Source organism: Canis lupus, chromosome 27 (assembly GCF_048164855.1).
Source record: "Canis lupus baileyi chromosome 27, mCanLup2.hap1, whole genome shotgun sequence".
Taxonomy (NCBI): Eukaryota; Metazoa; Chordata; class Mammalia; order Carnivora; family Canidae; genus Canis; species Canis lupus.
Genome location: NC_132864.1, coordinates 29,500,346 through 29,517,527, shown reverse-complemented (window position 1 = coordinate 29,517,527; position 17,182 = coordinate 29,500,346). Strand labels below are relative to the sequence as shown.

The 17,182-nt window shown below is 50.7% G+C and overlaps 1 protein-coding gene across 7 annotated transcripts in view; it reads left to right on the top strand.

Moving 5' to 3' along the window:
• The window catches only part of ASCC2 (activating signal cointegrator 1 complex subunit 2), a 41,936-nt gene extending 25,540 nt beyond the window's left edge, over nt 1–16,396 (top strand). For 2 of the 7 annotated variants that reach the window (XM_072803181.1, XM_072803178.1), the window contains 9 exons: nt 162–236; nt 1,602–1,782; nt 3,246–3,460; nt 4,344–4,463; nt 10,157–10,250; nt 10,358–10,488; nt 11,045–11,147; nt 13,018–13,097; nt 13,554–16,396. In XM_072803181.1, the coding sequence (XP_072659282.1) occupies nt 162–236; nt 1,602–1,782; nt 3,246–3,460; nt 4,344–4,463; nt 10,157–10,250; nt 10,358–10,488; nt 11,045–11,147; nt 13,018–13,097; nt 13,554–13,725 (1,171 nt within the window). In that variant the 3' untranslated portion in view covers nt 13,726–16,396. Of the gene's footprint in view, nt 1–158; nt 237–1,601; nt 1,783–3,233; nt 3,461–4,343; nt 4,464–10,156; nt 10,251–10,357; nt 10,489–11,044; nt 11,148–13,017; nt 13,098–13,553 lie in introns of all 7 variants that reach the window. The other 5 variants (XM_072803180.1, XM_072803176.1, XM_072803179.1 and 2 more) reach the window with 3 other exon arrangements.
• The last annotated feature ends 786 nt before the right edge of the window (nt 16,397–17,182 follow it).

Below are 17,182 nucleotides of genomic sequence, written 5' to 3'. Positions count from 1 at the left end.
TGAGTGTGGCCAAGCTGGGACCAGTCCACACAAGGCCTTACATACCAGAGCCTCTGCCGTATGCTCACCATAGTCTAAGGTTCTGGGCTTTGTGGTTGGGCAGCAGACCAGTACTCCTGTTGCCCCAGCCTTGTCCCTTCCATCTACTCTCTGCCCAGCAGGTTCCTCCGGGACTACGACACACTCTTCCCGGTGGCTGATGATGTCAGCTTGCTACAGCAGGCCTCAGCGGTCTTGTATCCTTCTTCCACAGCCACTGGGACAGGACCTGGCCTGACCAGGTTTGAGATGGGCTGCTAGGACCCAGTGGAGCAGAGAGTGGTTTGGCTCCAGAACGCATGGGTCAGCCAGCTTTCCCCAGAGTGCCCACCAAAGCCCCAGTCCCTGTTCCTGGATGAGTTGACTACTCTAATTCTCAGAGCTGGGTGGGGTAGGAGTCCTGCATTCTGGAGGTGTTTACTGAGTGTCTGGGCCTGTGCGACTAACGTGGACTTGGCCCTGTTCTCACAGACCTCATTGCAGGAGGGGACACAGACAAGTAAACAAGCAGTTAGAGTGTCATATGGGAGAAATTCAGAGGACAGGAAAGCCAAGGAAAGCACCTCACCCAGCAAGCTCAGGATAAGGCTGTGAGACAGAAGTGATGTCCAAGCTGAGAACAGCAGAAGAAAGTGGAGGAGGCCAAGCCCAGAGCTGAGTGTTCCCAGTGGATGGAGGACAGAGAGGCCCATCTGGGGAGCCCACAGACATTTTGTGTAGATCACAGAGTGGGGCTGAGGTCTTGTGGAAGGAGGCTATGGTACTGCAGATGAGCCGGGGGTGAGCAGACCAGCACAGCTCTCACTCCCACTAAGAAGTTTGGACTCTGTCCTGCGAGCACTGGGTGTCATGGAAAGGTGCAAAACAAGGAGTAACAGGGTCAGTTTTATACTTTGGAAAAGCTCTATCTGGCACAGGGAGGAGAACAGCCTGGCCTGGGACCTCTTTGAGGCCCAGGGGCTGGTGAGGATGCTGGTACTGGCATTCAGGCATGCCTAGTGGGGGTTTGGATTAGAAGGGGAGGGAAAGAGTCTAGGGCAACTCCCAGATGTCTGGCTTGGCAATGTCCAGGGTGGTAGAGAGGGAGGAAGGACAGAGAGGAGGGCCTGCGGGCCATTTTAGAGGCTCAGCCAGGTTTCTCAGTCTTGCCTCAGGGATACTGTATGGGTCCCCAGCTTTTGTAGGAAGCCCTCAGCTAGTTGGACAGGAAGCCCAGTGGCAGTGCCCCGATCAGGCCCTCCTCCTAGGGGTCAGTGCAGAGGAGGAGTTGCTGGCTCATCTAAATATCATGTCCCAGGATACCTCTGGCCCTGTCTTCATCCAGAGCTGCTTTCTGCTGAGTGGCAGGTACTAGGTTTCAAGGCCAGTGTGGTCATAGTCTGGCCTGTTTCTCCATGCAGCCTGGGTGCCCATGATGCCCACTGGGTACAGCCCACATTGCTCCTAACACAAGTCTTGGGGTCAGATGCTGGGAAGGGATTGAGAAATTATGTTGCCTCAGAGCAAGGGAGGCAGAAAAGGCTCTGGCACCGAAGAGGGAGACAACTTAACACGTGTCATAGGGATGAGACTCGGACTGCCTATATCCTCCAGGCAGTCGAGAGTGCATGGGAAGGGGTGGACCGACGGAAAACCACAGATGCTAAAGATCCACCGGTGGCCGAGGATCCTAATGGGGTCATTGCGACAGTGGAGCCAATCAGTGGACCGTCCTCACATCTGGAAAATGCAGAGGAAGAGGAGGTGTGTGTCTGGAGAAATGTTTTCCCCTGCTTCTCCTGCTCCTTCCAGGAAACCTCTCCTTTCTTGGTTTCTGCTCTCAGAGAAAAAGGTTGCTTTTGGAATTGACAGCCTCAGGCTGCTGGAGCTGCTGGTCTGCTCCGTGCTGCCTTTAATAGAGTCAAGTTGCTTCGGTGGCCAAAACCCCAGTTTCTCCTGTATATAATGAAGCAGTGGAGCTTTTTCCAAATGAAATCCTTTGGTGCTCTCCTCTAAACAAGTCACCATGGAGCTGCTTTGGATGCAGTGGAGAGCAGTGCCTGGTCTCACTGCTCAGCCAGCCTAGATGCCCTGCCATGGGACTGCAGGGCTCCTCTGAGCACGTTTGGAAGCCTCTGATCTAGTACTTTCCCCCGGGCTTTTCCAGAACTTGCCAAGTCTCCAGCTGTACAGATTGGCCACTGAGTTCAGGACTCCTCTCTGCATGCTAGGAGGCAGCATGATATAGGGTTAGGGTTAGACCACATGGTTTCTGGGGTCAGGCAGCTCAGGGGCGTACCCTGTTTCTGCCACTCACCAGCTGTGCGGCCATAGATACATCACTCACATCTAGCCTCTGTTCCCCATCTATAAGGTGGGGACAGTCGCCATCCTTGCCTCCACAAGTTTGTTGGGATTCCCAGAGCTGTTGTGTGGAGCGGCCGGAGCCCAGCTGGCCCTCTATGCTCTGTTAACAGTTTCTAATCTCCTTCTGGTTAGACTCAGGCCCATGACTGTCACAGGGCCTTGGAAAATGACAGTCCTCCCCACCTTTCTCACCCCCTTCCCCATTTGGCTTCTTATTGGACACTTGGATGTTTTTTTTTTTTTTTTTGGATGATTTTTATTGTTGTTTGTTTGATTTGTGAATTTCCTTAAATGAAAAACCTAGCAGAATTAAGTCACATCGAGCAAGATATGAGCTGAATCCCCCCTTATTAAAATGAATATAATCAAAGGGGAGCAGCTCACCAGCCTGGGCTGGTGATAGCTGTTCCTCTCCAGTGTCAGCCATCAACTTGTTAGAGCTGGAGAAGGATTAGTAGAAGCCACAGTCATTTATGGAGCTCATAGTCTTCTCCAGGCCCTGTGCTTGGCGCTTCAGGTGCAAGATTCTCTCTGAACCATCTGAAACAATCCCATGAGGTGGATGGTAGTATGCTCATTTTATATGGAGGGAGCTGGGGTTCAGAGAAGAGAGGTGCCCTGCCCAAAGTCACACAGCTTGAAGTACCTCCACCAGTAAGTCATAGAATCCCCTTTTTCCCAGGGGAGGAAATGAAGACTCAAGAGACCTGAGTCACTTGGCTGAGTTCCTAGACCCAGGAGTGCCAGGGCCAGGACTCATACTAGGTCCCCTGATTCCCCATCCTGTGCATTTCAGGGCCCTTTGCCCTATCACCCACCTAGCCTGGCCTTCCCCTCCTTCACTCCAGCTCTCTCTGCAGTGTATGGGGGCAGCTGCTGCCCTAGGTCCCCCTGTGTGTGGTGTGGAGCTAGACTCCCTCATCTCTCAAGTGAAGGATCTGCTGCCAGACCTTGGCGAGGGCTTCATCCTGGCCTGCCTGGAGCAGTACAGCTATAACCCGGAGCAGGTGATCAACAACATCCTGGAGGAGCGGTTGGCCCCTGCCCTCAGCCAGCTGGACCGCAGCCTGGACAGGTAGGAGAGATAGGTGGGAGCTGGGCTCAGGGCGCCCGGGCTGTGTCAGGGCCCTGGCCAGAAGCACTTCTTAGCTCCCCTGCTTCCCACTCTTATGCCAAAACTTAGCCCTTTGTCTCTTCTCCACGGTAGTGTTTGCCAACCATATAATTGAATGCCCTCCTTGGGAAAACATCAAAACTTTAGGCCATCCAGGAGGTCCTCACATGCCCCCTGCAGGGCAGAGAGTGTGCACAGCTGGACAGCCCTAAAACACCTTATCGGAGGAGATTAGAAACGTAGGATGTGACAAAGGGATTACTGAGCCTTTCAGAGCTCGGAAGTTTCTGGCTTGCCCCTGTCATCATCACCTTTCCAGTAGATTGCTGAAGGAGGATGGCCAGAGCTTCTCACTTTTCTCACACCTACGTTTCGGAGTTTGGCCCACTGCTTCCCTGAAGGCCCATGGGGCTCACAGGAATGAGTTTACAAATGGGTCTTTCTTCCATGAACAAATTATGTTTCTTAAATGAATGAAGTTAGCTCTGTCTTTGGATAAGTTCTTAGCCACTTCATGCCCATTTTACAGAGGAGGGTACTGAGGCACAGAAAGATTAAGTGATCTTAGCTCCCTATCTCATTGGACTGTTGTGAGTGTTGAGTGAGGGAGGGAACCTTTAAGAAAATCTGTGTGGATGGCATGTGGGACCAGGGGGGAGGGATGTGGCATACCCAGGTAGGAGCCAGACAGGGCAGGTTTTTAGATCGTATCTCATGTGGCTGTTGAAGGGGAATGGAGAATCTAATGAATGTAACATTGTAGGGATCCATAGGGCACAGGTGGGCATTAGCCGACCAATCCCCCTGAAACTGATTCTATGTCACCCCCTCTCCCCCCAACCAGGCAGGTGAAGCCAGACCCGACACCCCTGCTGACATCTCGTCACAACATCTTCCAGAATGACGAGTTTGATGTATTTAGCAGAGATTCAGTGGACCTGAGCCGGGTGCACAAGGGCAGGAGGTGAGTACAGGGGGCTGTGGGGTGCCAGGGACCCCAACTCCATAAGTGCAGTGAAAAAAAATGGAAGAAAAATAAGGGCTCCATCTTTAAGGAACTGGCCTGAGTTTTGACTTGGGTCCCCGCCCCCTTCTCCCCACCCCAGCAATTCAGGACCTGTGTGCTCCCAGCAGGCAGGGGCAGGTTCTCTAATGCTTATGCATTAGGCTCTGACTCTGCACCGTATGGTTTTTTAATGAATCCCCTTGTTGATAGCAAAAGGCCAGAGAGAACTAAACTGTCCCCCTCTTCCCTTCTTATATCTTCGGATGTGTCAACCATCAAATCTCTGGGCAATAAATCTAAGCAGTACTTCCCAGAAGCTGCTACTCCACATGATTTTCTCCATTCTGTGACAAAATGAGAAAATTAAGGATCTGTACTAAGTAAGCTTTTCAGAAGGTGAATATATTCTGTTTTAAGATCTTTCTCCTTATTTTTAGGTTATGTCCTTTCTACTTTTTTGGCATTGAAAAGTCCATTTATGATTTATTCATTCATTCAACAAATATTTGCCTGATGCTTACAGCATACTAGGCCCTGGATTTATGAGGTGCTAGAAGTGTAGTGGACAATGAAACAGACACGGCCCCTGGCCCTGTGGAATTTGCACTAATCAGTTCAGCAAACAAGTAAAGTAAAATTGCAGATCTAACAGGGACTATAAGGTGAAGGTGTGCAGACTTCTGAGCCTCTGGTAGGGGGTTCGATCTGAGCAGGAAGGCTACTCTGAGGAAATGACATGGAACCAAGAGTGGATGGAAGGATGAGGAAGGGCTAAAGGGCCAATTCTGCAAAGAGCAGGGAAGAAGAAACCTTCCAGGCAGAGTGAACAACAATGGGCAGTGACCCTGAGGTTGTGGAGAACATGGTGAGGGTCCCATGAGCTGACACATTTTATGCTTTGGAAAGATGACCTGGCTTTGGAATAGAGGCCCATTGGAGGGACCATGAGCCAATAGTTGTAATATGAGGTTTAATATAAAAGGCAAAATAAGATGTTGACAACACTGTGCTAGCCCCAGAGTTCCCCTAAATGGTACTGGTTCATGAAATCCGGAAATCTGGGAACTGTTAGACGAGTACAGTCTGCCCTCTCCCCCATCATGTATACAAAAGACGGAAGTTCGGAGAGGGGCAGTGGGGGACCTGCCTTGTTCTTGTGATAGGAGCCCCAGTGGCAGAATTGCAAGCTACTGCTTCAAGTGAGGGCCCTGTGCTGCTTCCCCACCCCAGGGCCATCCGATGCTGGAAGCTTGGCTGGCCAAGGGCTTGGGGGAGTGGGCACAGGGCAGCTATAAAGCCATCTGGCTGGCTGGACAGGAAGCAATTGTAAACTGCTTAGTCACACACATTGCGACATCCCCAGATCCCAGGCTAGAGATGTTATCCTGCATCAGTGGCCACTGTTCCAGACTGGAATGACCCTCTGCAGCTTTGGCTATGGAGACGGGCAGATGAGGAGGGCTGTGCCTGCTCTTAGGGCATTCCAAGTTGCCAGGCAGAGAGACTGGGCGGCAAATGTTTACTGAACTCGTGCTGGGTAGCCTGGGGGCTGTGGATTGCAAAGAGGCAAAGCCTCCATTCATGTGTTCATTATTTATTTATTCATTCAGCAAATATTTATTAAGTGATTTACTAGCTCCAGATTCTGTGCTAGACACCAGAGAGACAAGGTGAGCAGGGCACCCGGGCCTTGCTCTCAGCACAGAGACCGTGGGAAAGACTTAGACCATTAAACAAGCAGTGACAGAGTGGGAGAGGTGCTGGGGTGGGGCCTACAGGGACCTCAGTGGGGACACTTGTCCTAATCTGGGCAGGACAGTCAGCAGGCACATGAGAAAAGTAGCACAAGGCAGGTCATGCTTGGGTTAAAATGTATGTGTGTGGTTAAATCAAATAGGATGCACTCAGTGGCTCAAGTAACAGGGAAATCTGTTCCTTGCACGACAGGAAGTTGCAAGGTAGGACAATCTAGGCTTGGTTAACCTGTGGTTCAGCCTCATCATCAAGGACACATCTTTGCCGTCTCTCGGAGCTGGTTCCTTTGAAGCCACTGGGTCACTGCAGCTATTTCAGCTAGGACTTGCAGAAATGACAGTGCCAAGAGGAAGTCTGGACCAGATCTTCCTATATCTCTCTTAGAGGCCAGGAAGCCTTTCCCAGAAGTCTCCAGACTCCACTCATATCTCAGTGGTGAACTGGGTCACAGGGCTGAGGCCCAGGCTCCAGGAGAAGGGGGAAAGATGGAAAGACCTGAACCAAATGAGAATCTGTTAGGAATGGGGGTGAGATGGAGGGTGGGTCTTGGGTAGATGCCAAGCACATGTGCTATAGGGATATCATACTTAGTTGAAGGAGGCAGTGTGTATAGGTGGGGTCCCAGAACTCGTTTGGAGTGAACCGTGACACCCTGGAAGATTATGACTGTTCTCCCTCAGCAGAGTGTCCATGGCCAAGAAAATGTCAATGCACTTTGCTTCTTGGAGAGTCACAGAACACATTAGCTCATTAATGGTTCTGACAAGTCCTGTAGTAAAAAAGAAACAGGATTCACTTTGTTGAGCTCAGCAGGTGCCAGGTTCACTTTTAGTCATACCTTACTTCATTCCTGGGATGTAGAATTAAGACTTGGCAAGGATAAGAGGCTTGCTTGTGATCGGTCACACCACTCAGGAAGACCCTGAGCAGACTTGAGCCAGTAGACCTATGTTCTGGCCCTGGCTCGGCTGGTAGAAGCTGGGTGACCTTGGAAAGTCACCCTGCCTCTTGGAATCTCCCTTTCCTCACCTGGAAAAGGAGGGGCCTATTGCCCTACTAGTCCTTTAGAAGTTTAAAGGTGGTAGTCACCCCCCAATGGTCAGTTTGAGTTGGAACTCAAAGGATAGGGTGGAAGAAGTGAGGAGGGGGAAGAGTGTCTGGGCTTTAGGGGAGCCTTCAGGGGGCCCCCTGTCATCTTGTAGGGGGCCAAGGAAGGACTTGCTCCAAAGTCTCTGAGGCCATGGTTACCTGTGTTCCAGACTTGACTGGAGTTCTGGCCCTCACATGGCTTCCTGGCTGGCTTTGCCCCTGACTTTCTTTTCCTTCTTGGTTCTGAATGGGGTCATGGGGCCAAGGCTGCCCCTCCTTGGGTGGGATGCCCAGGGCACTAGGCTCCACTATCCCTGCCTGTGTGACCTCCCAGGACCCTGGGTGGGTAAAGTTTGCAGGGCTTCTCTGGCCCTGCCAGGGATCCACATAAACCAGAGACCCACAGCAGGACCTTACTCACCAGAATCAGGGATCAGATGGACCAGGAGCTGTGGGGTGTGACAGAAAGGACAGTGACATCTCTCATTCATCCTTGGATGCCTGGCTCAGCACAGGTCCTAGCACTTACTAGGCCCTCAGGAAATATGTGTGGAAAGGGCAGATGTGCTCCTTTCAGTGGCACCAACCACCTGCACGAGCTCCTGCAACTTTGCCTTGCTCTTGGCCTCTTTCCTCTTCAGCCCCTAGCCTAGTGAAGAGAGCCAGGTAAGGGCCGGGGCTGCAGTCACAGGCCCCCTTTCCTGGCATGATATAAAATTTTCCTGTGGACCAAGAAATTTCCCAGGTCTAGATCAAATGCCCCCTACCCCACAGTGCCTCCATTTCCTCCCCACCCTCCCAGTAGACCCCCTGAGCCAGAGTTCACGTTTCCTTTTTCTTTTTTTTAAAGTTTCCTTTTTCTATGTTCCCAGGGCATGCTTACCTCCATTCAGCATATTTCACATAAGCCGCCATTTGCCTGTAACCCTCATTAGACTGTGAGTTCCACGAGGACAGATCAAGATCTTCTTTTTTCAATCTCTCCCACAACTCAGCCTTAGTACCCTCTCTGGCACATAGTAGGCCCTTAGTAAAAACTGTCAAAGGAAGCCAAATCCTGAGCTGCCCCCAGGCTTCCAGGCAGACAGCCTGAGACACTCAGGCCCCTGTCTCTCCCTGCACCAAAAGCCAGTTAATAGAAGATTTTTGTGGAAGTTGTATATGACTTTGTATCTCTTCTTCTTCTTCTTTTTTTTCCCCTACCCTTGATACATTCCAGAAAACTGATTTCACAGCTAAGCTGGATTTTCTTGCCTGGCATCTCATATTGATTTTCCCCTGCAGGGCTAGAAACTACATTCCACAGGCCTGTCTATGTGTCTGACAAGCCAGGTTTTTCTACAGATTTGCAAAGCCACAGTCAAGAGGCCTGAGTCCCCACTGAGGCTGTGCTACGGATCACCGATCCCAAGCACGTCCCTCTCCTTCCCTGTACTGCACCCGAATATCTTCACCTGTGATATATAATAGGAGTTGAACTTTTGGACCTTTTCTTCCAGTGCAATCTGACATGGAGGATTGAACTGTAGAACAGACAGAAGGCCACCATGATGAAAGCAGGGATGGGAGGAAGAAGACAGCTAGCTACCCCTACTCACTCCACATACCCCTGAAGTCCCCTGTGGTTCCCTTGAGTTCAGGAAGAGGGCCACATGGGACCTTGCTCTTTCTTAAATTTTTGTTTTTAATTTTTTATTTAATAATTTATTTATTTTAGAGAGAGGGAAAGAGACAGCATGAGCAGGAAGGGCAGAGGGAAAGAATTTCAAGCAAACTCCACATTGAGCAAGGAGCCCGATGAGGGGCTCGATCCCAGGACCCTGAGGTCTTGACCTGAGCCGAAACCAAGAGTGTGAGGCTTAACTGACTATGCCACCCAGGAGCCCCTAAATTTTTGTTTCCTTTTTTTTTTTTTTTTTTTTTAGATTTTATTTTTTATTTATTCATGAGAGACACAGAGCGAGAGAGAAAGAGGCAGAGACCCAGGCAGAGGGAGAAGCAGGCCCCATGCAGGGAGCCCGATGTGGGACTCGATCCCAGGTCCCCAGGATCACACCCTGGGCTACAGGCGGCACTAAACCGCTACGCCACCAGGGCTGCCATAAATTTGTGTTTCTTAAAAGGTTCAAATAATCTCAGGCCCTACCCAGGAGTAACCATTGTCATTTGGCAGGGACTTACTAGCTCTTTCTGTGCATTGATATATGTAGACTATAATCTGTGTTTTCATGGGAACAGATTGTCTGATTTGCTTTATGCTTTTTATTACAGATGGGATCCTACTGTATACATGTTTCTGTAGCTTGCTTTCTTCCTCAGGAATAAGTCTTAGAATTCTTTCTGCATCAGCACAAATAGACGAATGTCATTCTTGATAACAGCCGCCTGGCGTTCTGTAATATAGATGTGGGACATCATTTGGCCATTTCCCTTGTGATGGACATTAGTTGTTTTCCATTTCTCACTGTCACAAACAATGTTGAAAAGAACATTCCCCCTCAGACCTCTTTATGCACACAGCCAGCGTTTCCCCAGAGTGGGCGCCTCAAAGAGGAATTTCCTGGCCAAAGGATGGGCACGTTTTACCATGCAACAACTCCTTTGGAAGGCCTTCCAGAGTGGCTAGACCCAGTCATATGGACACTGGCAGTGGCAAGTCCCACCTTCCCACCCCCACGCTGGTGTTTGACACTATATGTCACAGTTTGTGCCAGCCTGAGCCTGTGGTGCTTTGGACCCTTGCCCTCACAGCCTTCAAAGTCTGATGGTTTTCCTTCCTCCCTGTCCCCTGCCTCTCTCAACACCAGGAAGGAGGAGAACACTCGGAGCTTGCTAAACGACAAGCGGGAGGTGGTGGCACAGCGGCAGCGCTACGAGCAGTACAGCGTGGTGGTGGAGGAGGTAGGAGGTTCCAAGCCAGGCCTTTGCTGGGGGCAGTGGGGGTGGGGGCAGGTTGTGCAGGACCAACCAGCTCAGGGTCCTTCTGCCCCACACTTCTGCCATTGCAGGTGCCACTGCAGCCTGGCGAGGGCCTGCCCTACCGTGGTGACGACTATGAGGATGAGTATGATGACACATATGACGGCAACCAGGTGGGCGCCAATGATGCTGACTCAGATGATGAGCTCATCAGCCGCAGGTGAGGCTGCAGGGCCCTAAGAGGGCAGAGTTCTGGGGGGGCACAGCGGCACTCCTGAACCCTCTTGTTTATACAGATGGGGAGGCCAAGGCCCTGATCATGGGAGCAAGTCAGAGGTAGGGCCAGGGCCCAAACTGAAGCCTCTTGACTCCTAGTCCAGTGCTCCCTCCACCATCAGCCAGCCCCTTGGCCAACTAGTTGGTCCAACCCATGCTGAATGGGGAGGCATTTCTTTGGTTTCTCACAGTCCTTTTACATTGTTCTTCTTAACTGCAGAAAACTCTCTGAAGTGGGATCTCAGATTTCCCAATGCAGATAAAAGCAGAGCTGCCCCAGCTCAACTTCCCCTAAGCCCCCACATCAGACTCTGGTACCCTCAGAGCGTCAGGGGGCTGGAGCAAAGCTGGCTTGAAAAGCACTTTGGTTTTTTGTCCAGCTGCCTGAGCCCATCCCCATCCTGATGACCCCCTCCCACCCAGCCCAATGCCCTCCTCCCCGAGGCTCCCTCTCCAAGTTTAATCTAGTCTTTGATCTCACTTTCTCTCTAAACCCTCAGGCCCTTCACCATCCCTCAGGTGCTGAGAACCAAAGTGCCTGGAGAAGGGCAGGAAGAGGATGAGGAGGAGGAAGAGGAGGAGGCTGAAGACGAGGCTCCAAAGGTACTTCCTTTGCAGGTGGAAGATGAAGGGGAGGGTGTAGTTCCCAAGGAGCAGATTAGGAGGACCACCACGCCCCTGCTTGCCTGCATCTGGCTTTAAGGCGGCCCTTGGATCACTACCCAGGAAGAAGAGGGGCTCCTTTGAGCCTAGGATGCCTTTTTGAAGAGCTGCTGGCTTAGAACTCCCCTCCACTACCTAGTGAGGGCTTAGGGGATGGATTAGAGGCCAAGCCTTTGAGCTGCTGGATTCATTAGGCCCAGGAGCCTGAGGGCTGAGAGAAGGGTAGCTCTTTGCCACCATGCTTAGGATAGCAATTCTGAAACTCAGAGATGTTAGAGCCCACGGGCCCTTGGAGGTCATCTGAGCTGGTGGGTTTGAAACTTCTATTTTTTAGCAGCTGAACTTTTTCTTCAAATAAAGCCTTAACTAGAACCTCAGCATATAAAACAGATAAGGGCAGTGTTGCTCAGGTTGAACAGAGTGGCACCCTGGGACCCCTGGATCTCCTCGTACCCTCCCACCAGAGTGACAAATTCAGATGTGTCCAGACAAATGCAGGCTACCCAATGTAAATGAGTAGCAGAAACTGATGGAGACTATGGTCAGTGTGGTAGAAGCACACATACAACCTGCCCAAGGGGCTTCTCAGCATAAACATAGGCCCAAAACTTCAGGGCTTTCTCTTCTTCCCAGGCACAGGATTAGCCCAGATTTTTTTTTTATATATAAATTTATTTTTTATTGGTGTTCAATTTGCCAACATATAGAATAACACCCAGTGCTCATCACGTCAAGTGCCCACCTCAGTGCCCGTCACCTAGTCACACCCACCTCCCCTTCCACCACCCCTAGTTCATATCCCAGAGTTATAGCCCAGATTTTTATGTAAAATCTTCCAGTTTTTAAATGTTACCAGTTGTACTTGTTTTCTTTGTGTTTTTTTAAACAGTATAGGCCATTAAGAGCTGTCTGTGATCCTTAAGTCACAGCCGCTAGTCCAGGCTCCTTTGCTTACTGGCAAAAAAAAATGGTCTTCAGGAGTGAATAGTCCCAGGGCACCTGGGTGTCTCAGTTGGTTAAGGATCTGACTTTAGCTCAGATCATGGTCTCAGGGTCCTGGGGTTGAGCCCCATGTAAGGCTCCCATGCGGGATTTGATCCCAGGACCCTAGGATCATGACCTGAGTTGAAGGCAGATGCTCAACCACTGAGCCACCCAGTCGTCCCTCAAATCAATAAATTAAATCTTTTTTTTAAGATTTAATTTATTGATTTGTGAGAGAATGAGAGAGAGCACAAGCAGGGGAGAGAGGCAGAGGGAGAAGCAGACTCCCCGCTGAGCATGAGCCCAACATAGGACTTGATCCCAGGACCCCGGGATCATTACCTGAGTCGAAGACAGATGCTTAACAGAGCTACCCAGGTGCCCCAAGAAATTAAATCTTACAAAAAAAAAAAAAGACTGGGAACTCCCACAGCACTAGAGTAAGGATGAGTCAACTCCCATGGGCAGCTATCTGGGCCTTCAAGATGGCCTCTCATGGTGGCCATCCTGGCCTGTCCCCCATTTGTCATCCATGTTCCAACTGTGATCCACCTGCCCCACCATGTCTGTGCAGGAAGCCTTAGTCCCTTTAGCTGCCTTCCCATCACGAGAGAGGTGGGAGGGACAGAGGAGAGAGGCTTCTGATGGGAACCTTGTACCCAAACAAGGGCAGCTCCCTTCTAGGGCATCACCCTGCCACACTGTGGCTTCTCCCACTCCTGGCCTGGAGGCGTCAGCAAGATTCAGTCAGGCGCAGCCTTACCACAGCTTCAGGACATGGGGAGGCTCATGACTCTAGACTATTTTTCCCCCTTCCCGTCCACAGCCCGACCATTTTGTACAGGACCCTGCAGTGCTGCGGGAGAAAGCAGAAGCCAGGCGGATGGCCTTCCTTGCCAGGAAGGGGTGAGCATTTCAAAGAGTTGTTTCTGGTGGGAGGGGACCCATCTGGAGACGGCTCAGTCAACCACCTAGGAACCCCACACCTAAACTCCAAGTGTATTACATGTATTAATGTAACCCGCAGGAGGACCCTATGAAGTAGCCACTTTATCATCATCCTCTTACAGAGGAAGAAACGGGCCCATCCCTGTACCCAGGCCCTCCTCTCCTTGCTGCAGGCTATGGTTAGCCCACAGCTAGGCCAGGGACCCCCTGGAGGCAGGGCTTAGGGAAGAGAATTCACCAGACACAGGACCAGCCAGAGCCCCCAGAGCCCTGCCCTTGCTGGGCTCCATTTCTTCTCCCACTGGAAGTGGGGACATGGGTGTCCTGGTCCAGGTGGCATGTCCTCTCCCATGGGTCCTCTGAGAAAGGTGGCGGGCTCTTCCCATATGTTGGGGTGGGTTGTTCCTCCCTCAGGTACCGGCATGACAGCTCGACTGCAGTGGCCGGCAGCCCCCGGGGCCACGGGCAGAGCCGTGAGACTACCCAGGAACGCAGGAAGAAGGAAGCCAACAAGGCCACACGAGCCAACCACAACCGGAGAACCATGGCTGACCGCAAAAGAAGCAAAGGCATGATTCCATCCTGAGGCTGTCATGTCAGGGCCAGCCGGGAGGCAGCAGCACCAGACTTGCCAGGCTGAGTTACCATAGCCTTGGGTCTCCTCACCACTTGGCCTCCTGCCAGGGTCCCAAATTCAACTCCACCCCTCAACAGCCTCAGCTTTGCAGCCCCTGAGAAGGCCGCCTCGTCGTCGTCTACCAGCCAGCCGTGAGCGCCTTCTTGCAGAACACACAGTGCCTTATCCCACAGTGGAGGAACCCCTGGGCCCAGAGAGCAGGCAAAAGGGATGGGGACAGAGCCCCAAGGCAAGCCCCACAAACCTCATGCAGCAAGACACCAACTACCATTTTACCCTAGATGGCAGGAAACCTCTAAATTCAAAAACAAAGACAAGGCCTGCAAATAAAGTTTTTGACCCTTTCAAGCAGTGATCCATGATGTGCCCCTGGCTGCTCCGCCTGTCTCCCTTCAGCGACAGCCACCATCAGGAGAGCAAGAGAGCAGGGTGATCGCTGCCCTGCTCATCAGCCTGTCATACTTGCCTCTCATTTTAACCCCTCCTGATATTGCCCTACTTTGCTGTGTGGCCCTAAGCACATTACTTCCTTCTGTGAACCTTTAGTCCCTGCCTGCAGAAGGAAGAGATAAGGGTGTGAGGCCCTATGGTCCTTTCCATGTTCTCTTTCTGTCTGTACGACCTCCACCCTAGGAGGTAGGTACTTTTTCCAGGCCCTATGCTATAGGTGAAGCGCTGTAAACTGAAGGTGAAGGTGCCTGCCCTGGCAACATCCAGGAAGTGGGAGAACAAGGATTAGACCCTCAGTCTAACCCCTGGCCTTTATAGAGTCCTAGATTCCCATTGGTGGTATCATCGCCATCTCATAGCTGACCCAAGGATACTTTTCCAGTAGCAGAGCCAGGACCAGAGCTCGGTGCCTCCTGATTGTGTGTACGCTCCATCAAATCCTCCAGAATCAAGGAGTCAGAAACCAGAAGACACTAGTGAGAATGTCACTGCTAAGCCCTGTTGAAGGACTTGGGCCTTGTTCCTTAAAACCCCCTCCTGGGCACAGCCAGTTGGTTTGCAGTGTAGCAGCAGATGCGAGGTATCCTGATTCCTGGGCCCCCCCAGAATGATCAACAGAGGATCGATTGTGGGGTATTTGCTGGCCTGATCCTACCCAGCGTAGCCTGGAGTCCTTCCATGAGAGCCAGGGCCCCTGCCCATCTGGACCTTGACAAATCACCCTAGATGCTTGTGTAATTTATTTGCACGAGGTTAGGATGAGTGTCTGGAGCAGCGAGGCAGACAGGCACTTGACGAATTGGTTTTGTTAGGTCAGCTGCACAAGTGAAAATCAATAACAATTCCTTTGAGTCATGCCGGTTCTCTTGGTACATTTGAGATGCAGAGCAGATACAGGAGTGGTGTCTTCCCCTTGAGCTGCCGAATTAGCTGAGATCAGGCTCAGGATCAGCCATTCTGACAGGCAGCAGGAAGACTCTGTTTCCTCCTAGAGGCATTTGCCAGGGAGGGTCATTTCTTTTCTCTCTCCCTGAACACCTCAGACCCAGCTCTTGGCCCTGGAGCAAGGGGAGGTGAGTTGGGGGAGCTCTGGGCTTTACCTACCTTACTTGTTACTGTTCACACATCCCCTCTCACCTTCATTTTGTCATATGTATACCTCCTGACTACTGGGAGTGGTGTTTAGGCCTCACATTGGCATCCTGGTTTAAAGGATTGGAGAAGATAAACGATTTTTCAGACTTTCCAGAATGTACTCCCAGGTCATACTTGATCTCCCTAGAAGAACTATGTTCTTTCTCATTTCAGATCTTGAGGGCACCCTTTCAGGGATGCTTTGCAAACGCCTCACTCAGGAGTCATCCAGAACAGTGCTGGTAGGCATACCTCTTCACCTCTTGGGGCCTCAGTTTTCCCATCTGCAAAGTGGGTATATTGGGCCGGGTGAGTGGTTCCTTTCCACTCAGTGCCAATTAGATCCTCTGAGGAGGCCTCAAGGTTTAAGATGGGCAATGGCAGAAGTGTTACAAGTGAAATGGGTGGGAGACCTGAGCCCTGTTCACTTGATCACTGGGCCCCACCACCCCACTACTACTCCTAAGCAGGAATTTCTAAGTGCCTTCTCTGCACCCTGTTAGAGAACATGACTATCACAGGCATTTCCCAAGAAGCTTTTACAACCTAGTGCCTCCAAGAGGACTTAGGACTTTGAGTGTCTTTCTTCCTAGCTCATGAGTGGCAATGATGGTGGACGTGTTTGTTTGAACAGTGCTTCTGTGCCTCTGAGAGGTGGGTAGGGCAGAGCCTGTCATTGATAAAAAAGGGACCCAGGAGCCCAGGGAGGGCAAGTAACTTGCCCAAAGCCCATGGCAAGTCAGCAGCAGAGCCTGGATACAGATCTTTCTTAATTCCAGGTGTAGTCTGAAAAAGTAAGTGAATAACAGGAACCTGCCTGTCCCTGTCACACTGGGAGCTTGGGTTAAGCAATGCGGGGAGGGAAACAAAACACAAAAGTAAACCCACCAAAAATGCAGGGAGTGGTTGTGGAACCCCCCTGCTTTAAAATGATGTCAATGAATACTTACTTGGTAGCAATGTGAGAAACTAAATATTGAAGAATAAATTTGTTGTTGTTGTTGTTTTTAAGAGAATAAATTGGATGTTAATGCTCCATGATTGTGAAAAAAATTTTTTTTCGATCTGTAGTCTTTTTTTTTTTTTTTTTTTAAGATTTTATTTATTTGAGAGAGAGCATGAGTTGGGTAAGGGGCAAAGGGAGAAGCAGACTCCCCATTGAGCAGGGAGCCCAATGTGGGGCTCAATCCTGGGACCCTAAGATCATGACCTGAGGCAAAGGCAGACACTTAACAGACTGAGCCACCTAGGCGCCCCTGTGAAAATATTTTTTTAATTTGCATACAGACCAAGTCTGAAAAGGACTGTGCATAAACAAAAATGACAGTAAGATCGTATTTGTAATGAGAGTAAAAGCACTTGCTAAGTACTTACCATGGTCAGGGGTTCTGGTGGGCTCTTTCCTTGCATTTACCTTGTCTAATTCTCACCAGGTAGGAACAGATGAGAAAACCAAGGTCAGAGAGGATAGGCGACCTAAGGTCACACACTTAGCATATGGCCAAGGAGGGATTCAGTCCCAGGCTCATCTCCTAAAGCCCACGCCCTTAGCCCCTACACCATATGCTATTCCTTTCTTTCCCCCACATCTGCATCTTTGTCACGACTGTTCTTAACAAAGAAAGGAGAAAATACAAGTCACATAGCTGTAGGGCAGGGGGATGGGAAATCCTAGTAAATCAGACCAGGTTGATGGGACCCTCCCCACCTTGTATGTATGTTGCACTATTGGATACTGTCCCATAGATCTCAGATGCCCTTGTTTTTTTATTTTCACTTTGTTTTCAGATTCATTCATCTTTCTGTTTGTCCAGTTTGCCAT